The sequence below is a fragment of the Vanellus vanellus genome (genome assembly GCF_965231255.1).
Source record: "Vanellus vanellus genome assembly, chromosome: 15".
Classification (NCBI taxonomy): domain Eukaryota; kingdom Metazoa; phylum Chordata; class Aves; order Charadriiformes; family Charadriidae; genus Vanellus; species Vanellus vanellus.
In genome coordinates, this window is record NC_138920.1 from 10321094 (window position 1) to 10339945 (window position 18852).

Genomic DNA, 18852 nt, shown 5'->3' on the forward strand with positions numbered 1-18852 from the left:
TCAATTCAATCTACCAATGCTTCTTAAACAGCCTCACCTGCTCCACATGCAAGTTCAAAGCTTATAGGATCCCTGGTCCTTCGCTCTTCTGCCCTTCTCTTCCACAAAAGATACAGCTTTCTGCACAGCACATTTCAGTAAGGCACGCAACTCCTCACAGGCAAGTGCCCATACAAACCCCATCTGAGACAGGGGTATCCACCTCCTGGCAACAGTAAGCTTCCTGTAAATGGACTACCTGTCTTCTGACTCTGGGAACAGCCCTCTGCTACTTTGCCGGTAGTCCAGCAAACGCAACCCTCGATGCAGTTGTAATACCTCAGAATCGCTCCAAAAATAGCTGAAGCATTGTTCAAAATGGAGCTGGTATACCCATATGCAAGAGATACGGAGCTGGCCCATTGGGGAGTTATCCTCATTGTCTTCAGAGTTAGCAGAGAGCTTTATGGAAGAAGTAGTGACATCTTGTGGTTCCCAAATGAAAACGGGAGCAAACCCTACGGATCTGATATTTGCAACTAGGCAATTACTGGGGGAATTCCTCACCCTTTTTCCTTTAGCCAGGGAAAAGGATTAGCTCTGTTTCAGGCAAATAAAAAACAAACACAACCACCAAACTCTCAAGAGAAGGGCTCCAATGAATCAGATAAAATAAGGTAAGTTTTAGGAGGCAGCTCTGTCACACAGCTAAAAGATGAAATCTTTCAAGTCAACAACAGAAGCTTCAATCTGTCGTCACAAGTTCAGCTCCCATACGGAAACAAAGACCATTGTTACATGTGACAGCTGATGCGTGGTGGAGCTCTGAAAGTATGGATGAGATTCACTGGGCAGCACACAGTCTACTGACCTCCTTTACCTCCTCTAGCATTTTGCTATGAGAAGGAGCCATGAAATATCTTTCAAGTGCCTTCAAATCAAATAGACCTTCTTCTGGTCAGAAGCACTTCCATTATAATTATTGTTGGCTTCATCAACAGCCTTTAAGCTCAATTCAGCTCTTTATAGTCCTGTTACTATTCAGGTCATAAACTAACTAATTGGAGAAAACGCGCTTAACCTTACCAATAAACTCATGTAAGAAGACCAGAGAGGCTATGTAGCAGGAGAGACTAAGCAGCTCTGCCACTATCATGAGCCAGTGCCACGTCTGGATCGTCAACGCCACCATCAGTAACTCGGTGAGAATCAGGGACGTGAAGGAAATGGCAACAATGTGGACAAATTCAGATTCAAAGAGGAGGAGTGCTCCATACATGATGATGCTACCTGCAAGGGAATAGAACATTTGGGTATTTTATTGAAACATCAGTCTAAGCTCTAAAACCCAGTGGAAAGGCTGGAACATAATCATGCCTTGAGACTGTTTTTCATGAAGCCTGATGAACGTAACGACAATGAATCAGTTACTATTTAGGAGACAGAACTGGTGAGAAGACAGGCAAAAGTTACAGTATAGGTGCCCAGACATTTATAACAGTCTATCATATTCATAGACACATGGAGATAGGAAATTAATACACGTTATTTTGGCAACTGGAGGTTTCTGACATCACGAAACTCTATCCTCCCAGAAAGCAGCTGGTCACTACTCAGAAGCTAAAAGATATCAAATACTTCTAAAACCTACTGCATTGCCTCAGTGCCCAGATGGAAGCAAGGTGTTGGAAAGCTCAGTGGATACAAGTTTGACTCTCTTTGCATTACTTTGGGCAAGTTCTGCCCCCCTTTACACTGCCCCCTAAACGGAGCACACATTAAAGCACTGTTAACGATGCATTGTTTCGTGCTCCTATTCTGGCTAGCCAGCGAATGCTCACAAGGACCCGCACGGCCACCTGCACAAATAACTCATGTTAGCAGCATGAGTAATCCGCACCAACATCCATCACACTAGGCTCGTTTCGGAAGGGAAAACCTGCAAGTGACTAGAGCTCGAGCCCACAAAGTTCAAATCCAGCTGTGAACTTTCCAAAATTTAGGGCTGTTCAAGTTCTCAGTCAGGCTCATCTCTGCTAGCAACTAGCCCAATTGTTTGGCCTGCTGTTTTCGAGTTAGTTAGCACTTCAGAGGTGAAGTCACTTTAACCAAATATTGTAACCAGATAGTGGTCTTAGCTCAAGAAGAAATCTTTCCCTCAATGCATCACCCTCTGGCTTTAGCTTTCCACCACTTGTGAGTTTTCTATAAATGCCTTGGCTTTGCCATCATAGTTCTACGGCATCACAAAACCATTATCCCTGTTGTGGGTTTCTACCATATTAGATTTCAGAAGATAATGCCAAGACAGCTTTTATATTCTTGGTTTCACTCCCTACTGAGGATGGTAATATCAATTAAATCAGTAAATATTAGCCGCTTACTTTGGCACATTTATTCTGGCCCTTGTTGATAAAGGAGTTTTGGAAAACAAGAAATTTTGTCACAGAATCATATTGCCATTTTAGCTTTATAGCTCCACTTTATTTACACGTTTTCCACAATTCCCTGATTAACACTTACAGAAACTATTTGAGTTTGAGGTTACTTGATAAAAAAGGACAAACAGAAAAGACAAGACCTTCTTCGACATATACCCCAATTACTACCTCCACTTTTGGAAAACAGATGCATTGTAATTAGGGCATTTGTTTTTAGCAGCCAGAGTAAAGCGTAAGGGGCATGATCAAGAACCTGAGCTTTGCTCTAGTCCTTCATTACAGATGGCTATGAAGTAACCAGAACTATTGCCACTTCTAATAGACGGGGTTTAGACAAAATACACAAAGCTACGGATTCTGTATTTTGCATGCTGACTGCATAACCGGTATAATCCATAGGTTTGAAAACCTCTTCAAAAGAAGGGAAGAGTCACAAATTCTACTTTACAGATGGAGCAGTTAAAGCACTGAAAGGAACTTGCACAAAATTACAAAGGATGTTCCCAATGGGAAGACGCACAATGCTTTGAACTTCTCCATCATTGCCTATAACACGGTTGACCAGTTGCTGCCAATATTTAGTTTTAGATAATTTCTTCCTTTGGTAATGCTGCCAACATTTGCCAAGACAACAACAAAAAAATATTTATTCATTATCCCAAGGATGCATCGCTAAATTCAATTCATGCCTTACTTAACTTCCCACAATACAAACAATTAGATATTCTGTATTCATTAAAATGTCCAAAGGCACAAGCAGAAGTTGATTTCTTACCTTGATAGATGCTTATTAAGACCCATATTAAAAACGTTTTGTATGATAACGGTCGTCCCTAGGGAGGGGAAGCAAAAAAAAAAAAAAGACAAAGCTCAGTTGGGTTTTCTTCTATAAACATTCACTTACCGATCAACCCAGCAATTAATAAAAGAGAATTTGAAGGTGATTTGGAAAGAAAACAAAACAAATCCACCAACCCTGAGGTACTGCCTTTTTATTCCCATTTTTCATGAGCATGGAGGAGGCCTGGGACGGTGGAAGCTCACTGCTTGCACAGTACAGTACAACCTCGCCCTTACCGCACACACGATTAATTCAATGCAAAGATGTCTCACGAGCTTAGTCATTGTACTGCGAAATATAAGACGTGTGTATACACATACATATGAATATATTAATATTATATTTCTAGACACACACACACACAAATCAGCATCATATTGAAGGCAGATAGGTTTTAATAAAAGCATCTCTAGCCAATACAGCTATACCAGTACAAAACCCCCCTATGTTTAGACCAGGCCTAAGGATGGTTGGAGAATTAGTGGTTTATGACATAAGAGACAACATACAAGTGAAACCAGATGGAGACTTATTCAGGCTGTTGGAAAAACAGGCTTTGCTTCTGAGTGTATCTGTTTAACAGAAATCCTTGAGGGAAAGGATCTGTTGAAGACTCAGTCCACCCTTTCCTTCAATTAAGAAGGATGTTCCCAGTCTGCATACCCCAGTTATTCAAAAATTTTCCAGGAAGAAAAAAAATAAAAGAACCTAAGACAAGATTTACCTTCCTGATATTTCTATGGTAAACACCAAATAAAGTTTTCTTTGTCTAAGGACAAGGACCTGACTTCACGCTAAAGCTACAAAAACAGCACAGCAACCAAACCTTTAGGTCCCTTTAGATCATCCGCAAGGCAAATTTCTGTTCAAGAAACTATGTGATAACCTCCTCCCTCCATAAAATAAGCATATCCCTTCCCCCCCCCCCCCCCCCTTGCCTGGCTTTAGGATAGTGCCAAATCCCTGACAATTTCTCTTTCCCTTTTATTTTGGAACAAATCGGTAATATTAAATCCTTAGAATTTCCCACAGAATGGAACTTCTATTTCCCCAGCCGTTTTTAATAAATTGCATTTCATGCAGCATTCAATAACAAACTGCCAGAAAATCTGGTTATATCTGTTAATTCAAATTTGCCTTTAAAACAATTTTGCCTGACAACGCACCATGAAGTTCTGTATCTACTGATAATATATTTGACTTTACACATTTAGAGAGTTTCAAACCAAGACAGGGATCTTGCCTTAAACCAAAACAGACAAGCAAGAGACTCTCACACCTTAAGAAGGTCTTTGTAAAGCTCTGGGTACAACATTGCAACTTCAGATTTAACATCCTTGTCCAGGACTAGAGAAAACACTGGGAACATCGTGTAAATTGTGGAGTACCTGGGAAGAAGGTAGAAGACCAGTAAATTATCTAAGGTGTAGATGAGCAAACAGAAATGCTAGTCTTCAGAAAGCAAATACAGCATTCTTGAAGTGCCAAATGAAGTACGTATTATAAAGACTTGCAAATGGAACACACCAGAGTTTTGCATGTAGGAAAGACCTGCACAATTTGCTTTTTGAATGGGTTTTGATTAGAAACACTCATACACACAGACGACTAGTTCAAGCATTGCAACTGGTGTTATAGGGTCATTAATAGCGCCAAGGACAGACCTGTCCCCACCCCAAAGTTTGCTCTACAGCTCAGGCTTGATCCTGTTTGCATCAAAAGGCAACGGAGATGAATTTGCTGTTGTGTTTGTTTTATTTTTTTTTTTTTTTTTTTTTTTTTTTTAAATTATGTACTCAAAAGTCTATAAAGTCATGGGAAAGTGTAATCCCAGTATATTTTAGACAGGAACTGATTCCTCCTGTTAAGAGGTTGGGTTGTCCCCCCTTTCTGAGGCTGTCAGGAACTGGGCACTGGCCGCCAGCGCCACCCAGGCACTAGAGCATAACAGCTGTCCCTTTGCTTTTGACTAGGATCGAAGGAGTGCTTCCTGGAGGATGGTTTGCTTCTCATGTTCTGACTGTGACAAACTGCACTTTTGGAAAGGCTTCTAGAAGTACTTGTGCTGCCTCGGTGGCATTGCTCAGCTCAGAGGAACAGAAAGGGGACAAGGACCACAACCATCTTCTGAAGCAGTGTTGTGAAACATGCAGAGTGGAGACGTGCATGCCTTGCATGTTAATTAGCCCAAATCTACTCATTATGCAAAGGTTTTCCACACTATTAGTAAAAAGTGAACTCTTACCCAATGATGAGAAAGCCTTGGTAGAGAGGAACTGAAGCAAAGTAAAATACTGATGAGAAAACAGCCTAGAAAAGAAAAGAAATAAGCTCTTCAGGCGTTGGATACTGAAGTAAAAGTAATGGCTTAAAAATATACTCTGTTAGAACTGGAATGTACTTGCAGCAGGTTCTCCAAATTCCTGAAATAAATACAGAAGAATGTAATATCAACCCTTTTTATTCCTACGCAAACCCTGGCTGAAAGCTATGTTTAATAGCAAACACCGGAGAGCTGGACTTGGAAAACTTTTGGTAATGTAACTCCACAAGAAAGAACATAAAGAGTTTCTCCTCCAAAGCCCACTAGTTTGATCAAAGCCATCCAGATGTTGTGAAGGACAGGTGAGTACTTATTTATGCCTGGATGATGCCTTCGCAACGTAAAGTGCAAACACTCACTAATACAAACTCCAAATAGTTCACGATTAACTTTTCTTTTGTCAGAAGTTCTGGGTCTATTTTCTGTTCTTGTTTTTAGCTGCAGGGTAAGCTAGACTGCCCCCCGAGTTTGAACCTTTTGTCTCTAGGCCTCCCTCTCCAATGTGTTTATTCTAAAAAGAGGAGAGGGCAGAGCCAGCCTTCTCAAAAATATCAAGTGTTTTACTTAAAAAAACCCTTAGTGTTTTTAAGGAATATATCAGTATGCTATGGCATGGAAATGCAACGCCCAAAGAGTAACCTCTGTCCTTAACTGTAACTTTCACTCAAGTCACCACAGCTAAGAATGGGATTTGGCTCACGAACTCTTAAAATCTCTTTCAACTCTCCCTGCCAACTGGCAATTGCATCTTTGTTACACTGAGGCTCAGCACACACGAACAACGTAAATTTTGTGAATACAAAATCTGTTTCTAAGGTTCCTTTTGAAATGGAGAGGAATAGACCACCTCCACGTGGCTGCAGCAAGATGCCAAGCACTTGGGCAGGTTTACACGTGCTTCAGCAGCCTTTGCGGCGTGGCTCCTCCGAGCACCCCACAGCACGCCAGACAGAGCTTCCCGTAACCTCACTCAGGGTCTGAGCCAGGTCCCCCTCAGTTACCTAAGTAAGGCCTTCAAATAGCGAGGCTGAAGTTAAAACACATCTGAAAATAAGCGCGCTTTCTCAGAGGAGGCCTTGAGACTATTGCCCTGCTTCAGATTTTCAGTATTTCCTAGCATTACTAAATAACAGCTGCACGAAAGCAGTGGTTTCTAAGGTAGACTATTGTTTGTCCAATTTTGGAAAAGTTGCTCGTGTTTGTGTAACACCAAGAACCTTCTTATGTGTTTTCATATCAAAGTAACAGCTTTGAATTCCAACCCATGAAAATTTTCAGGGGAAGAAATAGTTGCATCCAAAATGAGACACAGAACCTTTACTTTTTGATTCTGCTTTTTCAACTCCCCATCGCAAAAGCCCTCGTGACAGCCTGTTTACCTGCATTGTGCTGATGCACAGGCTCCTGTGGATTACAAACTGACTGAGAGCTGCAGACCGCTTGTAACTGTTCCTTCCATGCACCATCAGTAAACGACCCAGATGCTTAAACTGAGTGATAGAGAAGTCAGCTGCCAGCGATGCCTGTTTTCCTTCCTGCGTACAACAGCAAGTAAAAGCATAGTGAGATCACTGCGTTATTTGAAACAAAAAAATATCATATTATTATTTAGTTATCACTGATAGAATTTCCAAGAAAATTTACAATGCATTAGGTGGGGGAGAGTATTATCTCAGCACTTCTGCCTTCCACCGTGGCTTTTAAGCAAAGAGCAAAAATATGAAGAGAATTCCCATTTGAACCCTGGCCTCCAACTGCAAGCAACCCTCTGGATTATGATTCACAACACGCATGTTAACGTGACACTCATATCAAGTCAGTTCTGAACACAAATTTTCAGTCTCAAAAGTTCACTCAATTTTAATGTTTTGGCTCACTGCAAGCAGAGTCGTTCCACTGCCGCCAAATCCAGTCTTGTCACTCCAAGCAGCTCCACATGCAGGAACCAGAGCTCTTACCCAGAGTTTGCTTTCTAAACTAATATAACCAGGTTTTAATTGTACAGGTAGGGTGTATGTTATCAAAGCAATTACAACTCCAGCATTTGGAGCATCTGTGCATGACTAAAAAAGCCCAAACTAACCACGATGGCCCAAACTCAGGGAATGTGCCAAGAACCAAACAATGAACTTGAACTCTGTTAAACAGTAGTCTCCTTTACAGCCAAATTATTTTTCATGATAAGGCTATCAGTCTGATGACTATTCTTGTGGAAGCTTCTCGCTTTCTTGCACAAATTTTTGAGGACTGATTTAAGAGTTAGGTGCAAACTAGCTCCTGAATTGCCATAGGAAACCTTACTAAACACGAGGTAATCTCACCTTTCCTTCAACTCCAACACCACAGTCAGCCTCCTGAATCATGCTGACATCATTCCCCCCATCACCTGAGGTCAGAGCACAGACAAACGACATCAGTAGTTCAGCAGAGGCAATTTGCAACCCCACCAAAGGAAGACACATTTAACCCCATCAACAAAAGCAGTCTTTTAAATAGAAGTCACGAATTTAAATTCTTTAGTAAGTCCCACAGGTCACCGATCACTTTATCTGACTTGTTGTGTACCATTATACCTACAATGCTGAAATAAAGCTCACAGATGAACAATGGCACTTTACCTGATCAAGTTTGAGCTCTGTTTTGCAAAGATATCACCCCAAATATTTATGACTAGTTTGTCAGTGAAGTTGCCATGTGCAATATTTCATCTTATCAATCATCCGGCAAAATCACTGTTCCCTGACTCAGTATTTCCAGGTGTTACGAGACGACACGGGACTGTTCACTCAAAAGAAGAAATAATAAAGACACCATCCTAGATGATGACTCCTCCCTAGCTAGTCCCTTACCTACTGCACAGGTGAGTTTGCCGGTCCTTTCCTGGAGCAAGCGCACAATCTGGGCCTTCTGCGTCGGAGCGCATCTACAGCAGACAACGGCAGGGCACTGGCAAGCCAGCTCCATGAACTCATACTCATAATATTTCAGACACACCTAATTTACAGAGATCAGAAGCGTCACCAGTGTTTGTGCTATGCAAGTTTCTTTTTAAAAAAAAAAAAATCCTAATTGGGCCACAGCGTTTTGGGGCTGTTCCTGAACAGCCTGAGGGGTCTGGAGCCTACCTCCAGCGAGTCACCAGAAATAACGAGAGCGCAGTCGTGTTTCCGACGGAAGGCGTTCAGCTCTAGGTGGGCTTCTCCACGGTTCGTCACCTGGGGAAAAAGATGGCAACTGAGGAAGTGTTTGCTTCATCGGGGTGAAAAAACAAACAAGTCTCAGAAGGAGCAAAAGCAATACGCGCAGGCAGCACACCGAGTTACTCAGAGCACACAGCGAGATAAACAAAAGCTCAGGGAATAGAAAGCTGGGCCAAAAGGATAAGAATACTCTGGGTCTGCTGTTGGAAAACAGTTGTGGTCTCAGCAGCTCTCCTGTCCCAGAATTTGGGGTCCCAAACAAGTCTTGAGAGAGGGGAAGGCAGGTGTTACTCACTAGTCTGAATATATGGATGTCCTGTGTCCGTGTCACCAAATGTGCATTCTTGGCTGTACACGTGGCCGTCTCTAACTTATCCCCTGTCAGCATCCACACCTAAAATCCAGATATTTAATATATTAAATACAAAACTTAACAACCACATCTGCAGGACATCTAGAAGTACTGCCTACCAGTTCAGGCATACAAATGGGCTGTTAGAACACATATACAAATTATTTTTCTATAAAAGCCCTCTTTTAAAACATACAAGAAAATTCTCACAGATGAAAGAAAGCAAAACTTTTAAAGAGGCTGAAACGCAAAAGAAGTTACAAACTATGTATAACATTTTTTTCCCACCTGCAATATTTCAAGATTTTGCTGATAAACCCACAAAAAGCAAGCTAAAGAATGTGTATGCGTGTGTTACTATGTCCCACCCCAGCAATTTCTCGCACGCTGAAATAAGCGGGCCTTGCTGCACAAAGATCCCTCACGGCCCAGCCTGAAATGTGGATGATGCAACTGGGGTTAGCTCACTGCTGATGTGTGCATCTGGAACAGACTAACTTGGTTGGGTTGGGGTTTGGGTTTTTTTTTTAGATTTTTTTTTTTTTTTTAAATATACACTGCTCCTTTTATTTTGTGCTGGTGGGGGGGGCGGGCATTAGAAAGCAATGTCAGCAGCAATACTCAGCAGCAATACCCTGTTATAATCTGGCAGGGAATTCCCTCAGCAGCGTAAATATATCAGAGTTTGTTTTGTTTTTTTCCCCTGGTGTTTTTATTCTTTCAAGACACCGCCCAAGAATATTTAACAAAACTAAGAAAAAAACAACTGAAAAACACAAAGACTCACTTATTTGTATAATAATCTGAGGCTGGAAAAAGATTTGATCTTAACAAGATGGTCCCTGTAATGAATTACAAGACTGCCTTCACTCTTGATTTACTTCTTGCATGCAATACCCTAATGAACGTACCATTGCACAGAGTGCTCCGAAGTGCCACACTCGCTGTGCAACGACACGCTCCACACCCGGCACCCACTCCAGCCAAGGTGAAGAGAAAAAATGAAACCGCTTTGGAATAATTGCCCGGGACTATGCCGCAGGGGCAGACAGCCACAGTGCTGCTAAGGAGCTTTGTCCGATTCTGCTCTTCTCACTTCTCTGCTGAAGTCCCCGCTATTTACAGGGACGGCTCCAAAGAGAAAGCACTTTTGGAAGCCTGTCCCAAGCCTGGAATTCCACTCCCTAGCTAAATCCCAGACACACAGCCCTGCTTTGGATTCACAACACGGCTCAGTATTTTGTCCACTCTGTTACTTAAAGGACAGAAACCACAACCAGAATCTTTTACCCATTTTTCTTGCTCAAATCTGAATTTTTAGCCCATTCTTCCCCCCTTTTCAATTCCGGGATCTGACCGACGAGTTTTCAGAGAGATAAATTAAGGTTCCCTCAACCGCTGAGCACAGCTCAGGCCGAAGGTGTCTCCAGTCTGACGCCAGAGCCCAGAAACCTGGGAAAAAAATGTGCAGCCCCCGATTCTCTTGGCTCAGACCCCCTCTAGTGGCTACTGAAAACATGGACATTCACAGCCCAGTGCTTCAACCCCACCACGGGAGTTGGTGCACCAAACGCACCCAAATCCGTCTTGTTTCATGCAAGCACCTGAAAGAAACAATTGCCCCAAAGTCTCCTGTAGCTACTCCCCCTCCTGCCTACGCACTCGGCCTCTCTGCGGGAGGAACCAGAACTCGTTGGGAGAAGAAAACCACAAAAGATGACACGCTTTCGTGTGTTTAGTTAACATTTGCTACTTCCAGCATGTTCTGTTCCCAAAGTGGTGTTTAAAAATCCATCGGCCAGTCCTGCTGTTCCCACTGGCAAAGGGTTGTGAAATGTTTTCCTCGACAGGGCCCCCAAACCGTCTTAAATCACTGCGTGCAGGACAGTGCCACGTACTCCAGAGGGTGTACGTGTTCCTGCCAGGAGTAAGGTTAGGTTAGGCAGACCTTAATGCCAGCATTCCTCAGCGTCTCCAGAGTGGGTCTGACATCCGTCTGCAGCTGATCCTCCACACCAGTGAGGCACAGCAGCTCCATCTCCATCTCCAGGCTCTCGATGACTGTGGCCACCTTCAGGGAGCGGTCGTGCACGCTTAGCTTCGCCTGGACGTAGCGTGCCTGAGGACAGAGCAGACGCAGCCGGTCGCACACAGCCAGCCTGCGTTTTTGTGGCATACAGGGTTAACCAGCATGAGGGGTAACCAGTTAACCTCCCTCTGTTAACTGTCACTCAGGAACGCCACCTGCAATGGCTGTCGAACAGGAGAACAGGAGGCGCTTGTCGCAGAGTAAGGTGGAAGATATTTCAGGAATTTCGCATTGTTTTGTCTCTGCCCTGTGCCAGCCGGGCACACGGCGCGTCCTCGCGCGCACAAGCGCACAGCGGCTGCTGAAGTGACACCGCAGACAGCCTGGGAGTGCCCCCCTCGCCCCACAGCTCTCACTGGGGCTTCTGCAGCTAACACATCCACAAACAGGGCAACACAGCCCTAAGCGCTTCCACTATCTCATCTCTGCATTTAACTGAACGTTCTCCTTCACGTCTTGCCTGCCCGGGGTAAGCAAATCACTGCTGTGCGTATCGACCCATCTAACAAACCCCACGCGTGACACCCGTGTTTCCATGAAGCCCAACGGGGTTATATTCCGGTTGTTTGTAGTTTCCCTGGATGTCAGAATGTAACAAGGAAAATGAAAAGCCAACACATTTCCCCACACAAACACAACTTGTCTTACAAATGATGAATATTTGCAGAATTTATAACCACAAAAGATTGTAAGGCGGGATTCAGGAACTGTTTTGGAGGGTCCTGGCTGGGATCCAGTTTCATACTTATCACTTAAAAAGCCACTTTGATTAAGAGAACAGAAGACATTGAAGAATGACAATTCTAGCAGAAGGAGCAGGGAGATGAGAGGCAGCATTATCACTGGAGGTCTGTGAGAATCACTTCAGCGACTGTTTGTTTAAAAACAAAGAAAAAAAAACAAATAAAAACTTACTTCAAAGTCTTGATACTGCTCTTCCGTCAGAGACTTCTTGGCTACGACAAGAACCCTCAGGCCTTCCCGAGCCATGTTACCACACTGGAAAGAAGTATCACATTGTAAACCATAAACTGCATCTCAAGTAAGATGATTCATGCGCAGCATTGCAGAGATGGCAGTGTAAGATAGCAGGTTAAGAAAATAACTGTCCCATTTGAGCAACTCCAGTGAGTCTGTAACATCTGATAAAGTGCATGATAAACCTGAGAGGAATAAAGGAGATCTGCAATAGTTTGTAATCTGTCCCAGTGATCAGAAACAGAAATGCCCTCTCTGCCACACCAGTGTGGCAAGAACAATCCCATTGATTTAATTTTCCTCTGTCTTTAAGTAAAAGGACACAGGCCTTTGATTTGTAGACTTCAGATCTTCGGCCATAAACTCTTTAAAATAAGACCAAGGTGTTATTATTTCTTTGAACACCAGGGTATGGGGGTGGGGAGGATCCGTAACTGAAGCTACTGCTATGAACTCTGTGTCAACATTCCTACTAACCTGATAAACATATCCCAGTACAAAGCTGCCAAATGTAGTTTTGAAATTAGACCTTTCAGTCTAAAATAAATCCAAGCACAGGATCAAGCCCAGGACAAATCTGGTGATCTTGAGTGGCAATCAGTTTTGAGCAAAATTCATTTCATTTTCAGGACTTATTCTGCACTAAATAGGTTGAACTCGCCACCTGACTCCCTCGCTACTGCATATATATTTGCCTGAAGACTAATCCAATGAATTGCCAAGATCAGTGACCTTCTGGCTCGCAGATGTTTTAGTAGTTATGTCCACTCTGCCCCACAGTCATGCGCTGCCCTGGAAGGAGAAAAGCAGGAGAAACCCTCCGTACGTAGGAGGGAGGGCCCCATACCTCCTCTTCCAGCCAGTCGTTGTACTGCACGATGCCAGCCATCACCACATCAGCCCCCTTCATATAGAAGGTGATCTCTCCTGTTGATTCATCCTGCAGATAAAAACCACAAGAGTCTAAGTTGGGCCAATATCAGCGTATTTGGAGCGGCCTCAGCACATTAAGCGATGAGTTTTCTGTACAACCGTCAGAAAAATGCACTGGGTCAGGCTGAAGGTTCATCTTGCTCAGCATCTTGATGATGCCTATTCAATCGCAACTCTGTTACTCGCAGCAGGAATAATGCTTTAGACAAGGATGATCAGCTTCTTAATCGGCAACGTGGCATCTCCATGCAGACACCTCTCAGTCCCGCCTGCGTGTGCCTTTGGAATAACCTCTAGCCCTCGCCTTGAAAATTTATTTCATAGTTACTTGAAACAATAAAACAGATGCATGAAGCTTAACAGTAAAAATCAGTCTAATTCACCCCCTTTGTTACATTATATGGCATAAGCATAATTAAAGTTCACGCTTGCCGCAGAAAGGTTAGATTGCTGCCTGCCTTATCTGATACAAGTAATTTGTAGACTGCATATTTACATTACCACAAATTAAAAAATCCCTTCTAACCAGGCAGATACCTAAGGAGGTCACAGCTATTAGTATTACAAGCTAATGGAAACCCTGGCAATTTCCTCAAAGGAGACAAAACAATGAGTAAGGAACAAACTGCTCTGTAAACCAAGAGAGCCACCAGGGATAGGAAGAAAATAAACTTAACACGCAAAATCAAAAAGCCCAGGAAGGTCTGGAAATAGACAGCTATGAAGGAAGGGAAAAAGTACTTTAGAAAAAGAAGAAATGAAAGAAAAGCAGTGGACACTTTTCCATCCTCACACTATTTAATATACATGGTCAACCTGTTCTGCAGTTACAGAAACTAGTCATGAAGGTTCTCACACACAGAGTTTGAGTCAGTAGGTAAAAGCCTAATGTCCCATGGCACTGCTAAAACAGAATTTAGTTCCATAGGAAAAAAAAAAAAAGCGCAGCACCTGATGCGGATACTAAAAATGCAAAGAAGATAAAGAAGCATTTTTGCTAGGGAAATTAAGAAGTGGCCAAGGATAACGAAGCTGCTTTACTGAGCATTTTTGCCAAGCTCAAAGATATTCACAAGGAAGATTCTTATGATTAAGCTTAAACATGGTTTTCAATGTCCTGAGACGCGCAGCCTTCATATACCGATACCCACACATCTCACATCCCCAAAGCACAATGCGTGTCACTCTACCAAAACAACTAGAACCTGCTTAAATAAAACACAACGCTTTTGGCAGTAGCCAAAGGTAAAGGTTTATCTATTAAATTATTTGATTAAAAAGTGTCTAACAACATCTCTGTAGGAAACTGAATAAAGACTCCACTTCCCGTGCTGCAGAACTGGCTTAAGATAGTTTAGATTTTTTGTCCAATATAAATACTGTATCAGCTATCTCCTTGCATTAGTCATTTCCTCTCACCGAGTTCAATAGGAGGTTAGTGCGTTCTCATATTATGGTAAGATCACACTATAAATCTACACAGAGATTTGCCAGTTATATTGTTTTGGAGAGGCATCTTTTTCCACCGTGGTCTGACTCTGGCCACGGTTCAAAGGCTTCTTTCAATTCCAGATATGACAATAGCACTATCTTTGCTTTACAACAAAGATCATTCCACATGGGTAAGGGGAAAAAAAAAACCACCGAAGAAGAAGAATGGAAAATATTGTGGTCAAACAAACAGGCCTTCTTTCAAGAAGAAGATTAAGTCAATAAACAGTACGGTAAAGAGTGGCTGTTTTGGTAGAACAAGATTTCTTAGAACTGCAATAATCAGCTACAGAAATGACAGTTGATCACAAGTAAATGAGCAGATATTGCAAAAATATCCCAAACGAGGCAACATCTGCTACTTGTTTTCAATATTAACTACTACTTTATTTACTAGAAGTTATGTATTGAAGGAGATCTTTTTATAGGAGCCAGAGTGGACAGGACCAGCACAGCAGCTGGGCGTCTCTGCCAAGGATTTCAGTAACAGCATTACTGGGCTGGAGGCAGGAATCGCTTGCTGAAACTCTATACCCATATTGTAGAGGAAGCCTGGCAAGACGATCGCAATGGCTCCCGCTAACCGAAAAAAGAGCAGTTTGTAAGGATGGGCAATATCGGTATAGTTGAGCAGAAAATACTACCATTTGAATTCTACTCACTACAATCCCAAGAACAGTTTCATTCTGCAGCTTCTCCCTCCCCTCTGCGGCTGCTCACTGCATCTGTTGTCTTCTGGATACTTCATGCTACTGTCCCTCCCTTATGTCTGTTTTTGCAATAAGCAGCGTGGTTTTAGAAGATACACTGAAGAGGTAAATACCTTGCAAGTCCTGGATCAAAACCAAACAGAGTGCCTACACATGCACACACGTATGTTTAATAAAAGAAAATTTTACTTGAAAACTACCTATTTATAAACTTTTTTTTTTTGAATGAAAATAAAACCCCTGCTTGAAGATATTATTTTGGAGTATGCAGGAACATGGCAAAGTAATACTCGGGGAGCCAGTATCTGCTACTCAAAACCTACTTCTGCATAGGGTATACAGGGACCTGATTTTAGTGGCTTAGCAGCAGCTCAATTGCTGCAAAATAAAGACACTCAATTAACAAGCACAACAGAGAGAGGCCAATGCTTCTATTAACAGTATTTGCCATCAGGATCCACGCCTGATGTTGCTCCCGCTGACCACAAGTGGGAGTTTTGCTGGTTTTGGCAGCAACAATATTATAAATACAGAAATGCAAAATAGGAATACTCTTCTTCCTAAAGGTGGAGAATATAGATAATAGATAATTTAAAAGGAATAAGCTTCAAATAAAAGATGAAAAAGAGGGCTCCTTTCCACCTAGATAAGAAAAGGTCAGGGCATCCACTTCTCTGCTGAGCATACAAACACAATTTAATGCAGCGTACCCTGACATCGATGGCTAGCTCACTTCTTATACCTTTGATAAAACAGAACTTCATCAAAAGTTTGCACCTACAGTAAGCAATGGGGAGGGAGATTGTTTAGTTCTCCCTCCTTTATTGCTAATATTTTTATTCTAGGTCTTGAAAAGGTTGCCTGAAGTCTCCACATCATTTTCATTGTAATGATAATTAATCTTTAGAATTTACACTTACTGTATCCAAACAGATACGTACTATACTTGTTGCGGCTATCCCAGCTCGTGGGAACACTGATGACTGTGTACTTTCAAACGCATTCAGTTGGATCTCTAGATTCACAGATTTAACACACTGATTACTTTGTACAAGCTCAGCCTATCAGCCCACTTCAACTAACATTCCTGCCCTTGGGCATGTTTTAATATTCCAAAGCCTGGAACAACTTGAAACACAAATTTGTCCCCCCTAAACCGTACAGTGGTGTGTGATTCAGAACTTAAAAGCAGTTCCTTGAGCAACAGGAGATCTAGGTCCAAAATACTCAGGTGTGGTAATGCAATTACATCTATTTGCATGAGCTTTAACAATTTTCAGTCTGCACTGAATACAGTTTGTCCTTCATGGGTTTGTGAAAATAATTATACGCACATATTACAGTTCATCTTTATCGCCAGATCTCTTGGTAATAGGAATACTGAAGTTCTCTGTAATATTTGTTGTTGTTGAATACCACCACTGCACGCTCCATTTTACACCACCCCTTCATGGTGCCGCTTCTGACAGGAACTAACTGTGCTCTTCCAGGGGTCCAGAGAAGCTGAGATTTGTCATGCTACCAAATGTCAGCCAATAAAGCCATCCAAATTAATCTGCTATCAAAGAGGCCCACACGTGCAACACTGGTCCCAAATGCTTCTAACTAAAACCAAAGGCTATTCCTCCTACTGTTGTAATTTAGAATACATGAGGCAGAAGATATTTTTACACCCGGGTACCAGAGATTTCCACATACCCCAAAACAAATACGCAGCAACCCAGTTTTACCACAAAATACAAGGAGGGGAGAAAAAAAAAAAAATTAATCTCACCCATTCTCCCTACCCTAAATAACAAAGCTGCAGATCCCATTAAATGATACAACAAATCATATCTTGCCCTGGATTATAGGTTTCATATTCATGTTTTAGATTCCTGGTACCAATTATCTGTCTGTACTCTCAGTAAAAAATAACAAGGACGTTATAATTATCTACAAAAGAAATATTCAAACTGCTTCACCTTGTTTGCTTTGCAGGCAAATGCAAGTGCCCTACCATAGCTGGGTTTCTCTTACCAACATTGATTCTCTAGCACTATCTTGACAACTAATGATGATTATGGTGACAACTGATCTCCACTGCTTTTAACACCCACACTTTCTTCTTCTTCAAGGTAATTTTCTTCTGAGAGTCTGATTTCATATTGTATTTGTATATAGAACCACAAAGTTGTATGTACAATTTCAGCTGGGCAGGTATTTAGCATGCGCAGTGCCTGCTGCTGCTGCTAAACATACTTGCACAAATGCACCTTTTACCTTAACCTTAGCTATTTTCAAACCCTGTTCATGACACCGTGTCCTCGGCACGGTTGCAGGCTCTGTTAAACAACTCAAAAAAAGACAGACTCCACAGTTCCCTGCAGCTACAAGTGCCTCCTCCTGCAGTGCTGTACTTCCCTGGGGTCTGAGAGGAGTTTTGATGCCTGGCAGAGATCTGGGCAGCACTTCCACAATACCTCTAACAATATCCTACAGTTATTTGTAGCATCGGTCCAGGATCCCCTCCTTCCTTCCCACTTGCTGCCATCTTCATCACCCCCTGTTGTACCATCACAACTGCTTTGGAGGTGCAGTGTAAGCTGGACCTGTGAACCTGCTTGGGTTCCCGCTCCTGGCTGACCCTGAGGGGGAAAAGCACTTGTGACCTGGGTTGGCTCACCGCCCCAATCCACCTTATAGCCCCCCCCAGCTCTGCCAGCCTGACTGCGGCATGGACACAACAGGAAGGGCAGGAGCTTTTGGACAGATGAAAAGACAACGCCAGGGACACACAGTGAGGCTTCAAAGCCAGCTCAGGCTTCCCTGGGACGGTGCTGGTGCCCGGTCCCCTGGAGAGAGCAGTCCTGCCCTTACCGGGCTGCTCTTCCTCCTCGCTGTGTCAGCCGCTGTAGGAGGGGACACAGAATTTGGGTCCCAGGGGACAGGGTAACTGTGATTATTTCTTTTGCAGGCTTCAAGATTTCCTGAAACAGCCTTACCCGAGAGATAAAGTGGCATCTCTGCGATTATCAAAGCTGTTGAGCCTTGGGTCAGCACACAGACAGCCGAAACATTCACACTTTAGCTTTCTTCTTCTGCCCCACCAGTCCCTATGTCCCCTTCTACCTTGCACTTGTAGCAAAAATCCTCTCCCAGCATTTTCCAGCATCCCCAGGGCCCTCGGATTCACAGCCAGAGGGAAACGCTCGAGCTCCCTCTTCCTTCCCAGCGCCATCCTGGAGGCTCCACAGCATTGCCAAGGACGTGCTATCACGGTGGCAGCGCTGGCTGAGGGACTGGCCACACACACGTCCCCAACCTGACATTGCCCCAGTAGTGCCCTTCAGGAGCTGGTGTGTGCAGACTGGGGGGCTGCACAGCTCAAACCCACGCCACAGCACGCGACGAATTAAACGTGTGAGCGGGAAGAAGCAGCTGGAGGAAGCTGGAAGCTTCAGCTCCTTGTTACTTCGAACAAGGGCCCAAAGATCAATAAACCAAAGATGTCTTGGGGCACTACAGCACTTACT

The 18852-nt window shown here is 43.1% G+C and overlaps 1 protein-coding gene across 1 annotated transcript in view; it reads right to left on the minus strand.

Annotated features, from left to right (window-relative positions):
• Positions 1-18852, minus strand: part of ATP9A (ATPase phospholipid transporting 9A (putative)) — a gene marked incomplete at its 5' end in the record, with an annotated part of 60529 nt that overhangs the window by 478 nt on the left and 41199 nt on the right. The window contains 12 exons of the mRNA XM_082491084.1: positions 1066-1269; positions 3196-3253; positions 4541-4649; positions 5507-5571; positions 6964-7119; positions 7906-7970; positions 8434-8578; positions 8710-8799; positions 9080-9178; positions 11085-11255; positions 12141-12224; positions 13051-13143. Of these exons, the coding sequence (XP_082347210.1) occupies positions 1066-1269; positions 3196-3253; positions 4541-4649; positions 5507-5571; positions 6964-7119; positions 7906-7970; positions 8434-8578; positions 8710-8799; positions 9080-9178; positions 11085-11255; positions 12141-12224; positions 13051-13143 (1339 nt within the window). The remainder of the gene's footprint in view (positions 1-1065; positions 1270-3195; positions 3254-4540; positions 4650-5506; positions 5572-6963; positions 7120-7905; positions 7971-8433; positions 8579-8709; positions 8800-9079; positions 9179-11084; positions 11256-12140; positions 12225-13050; positions 13144-18852) is intronic.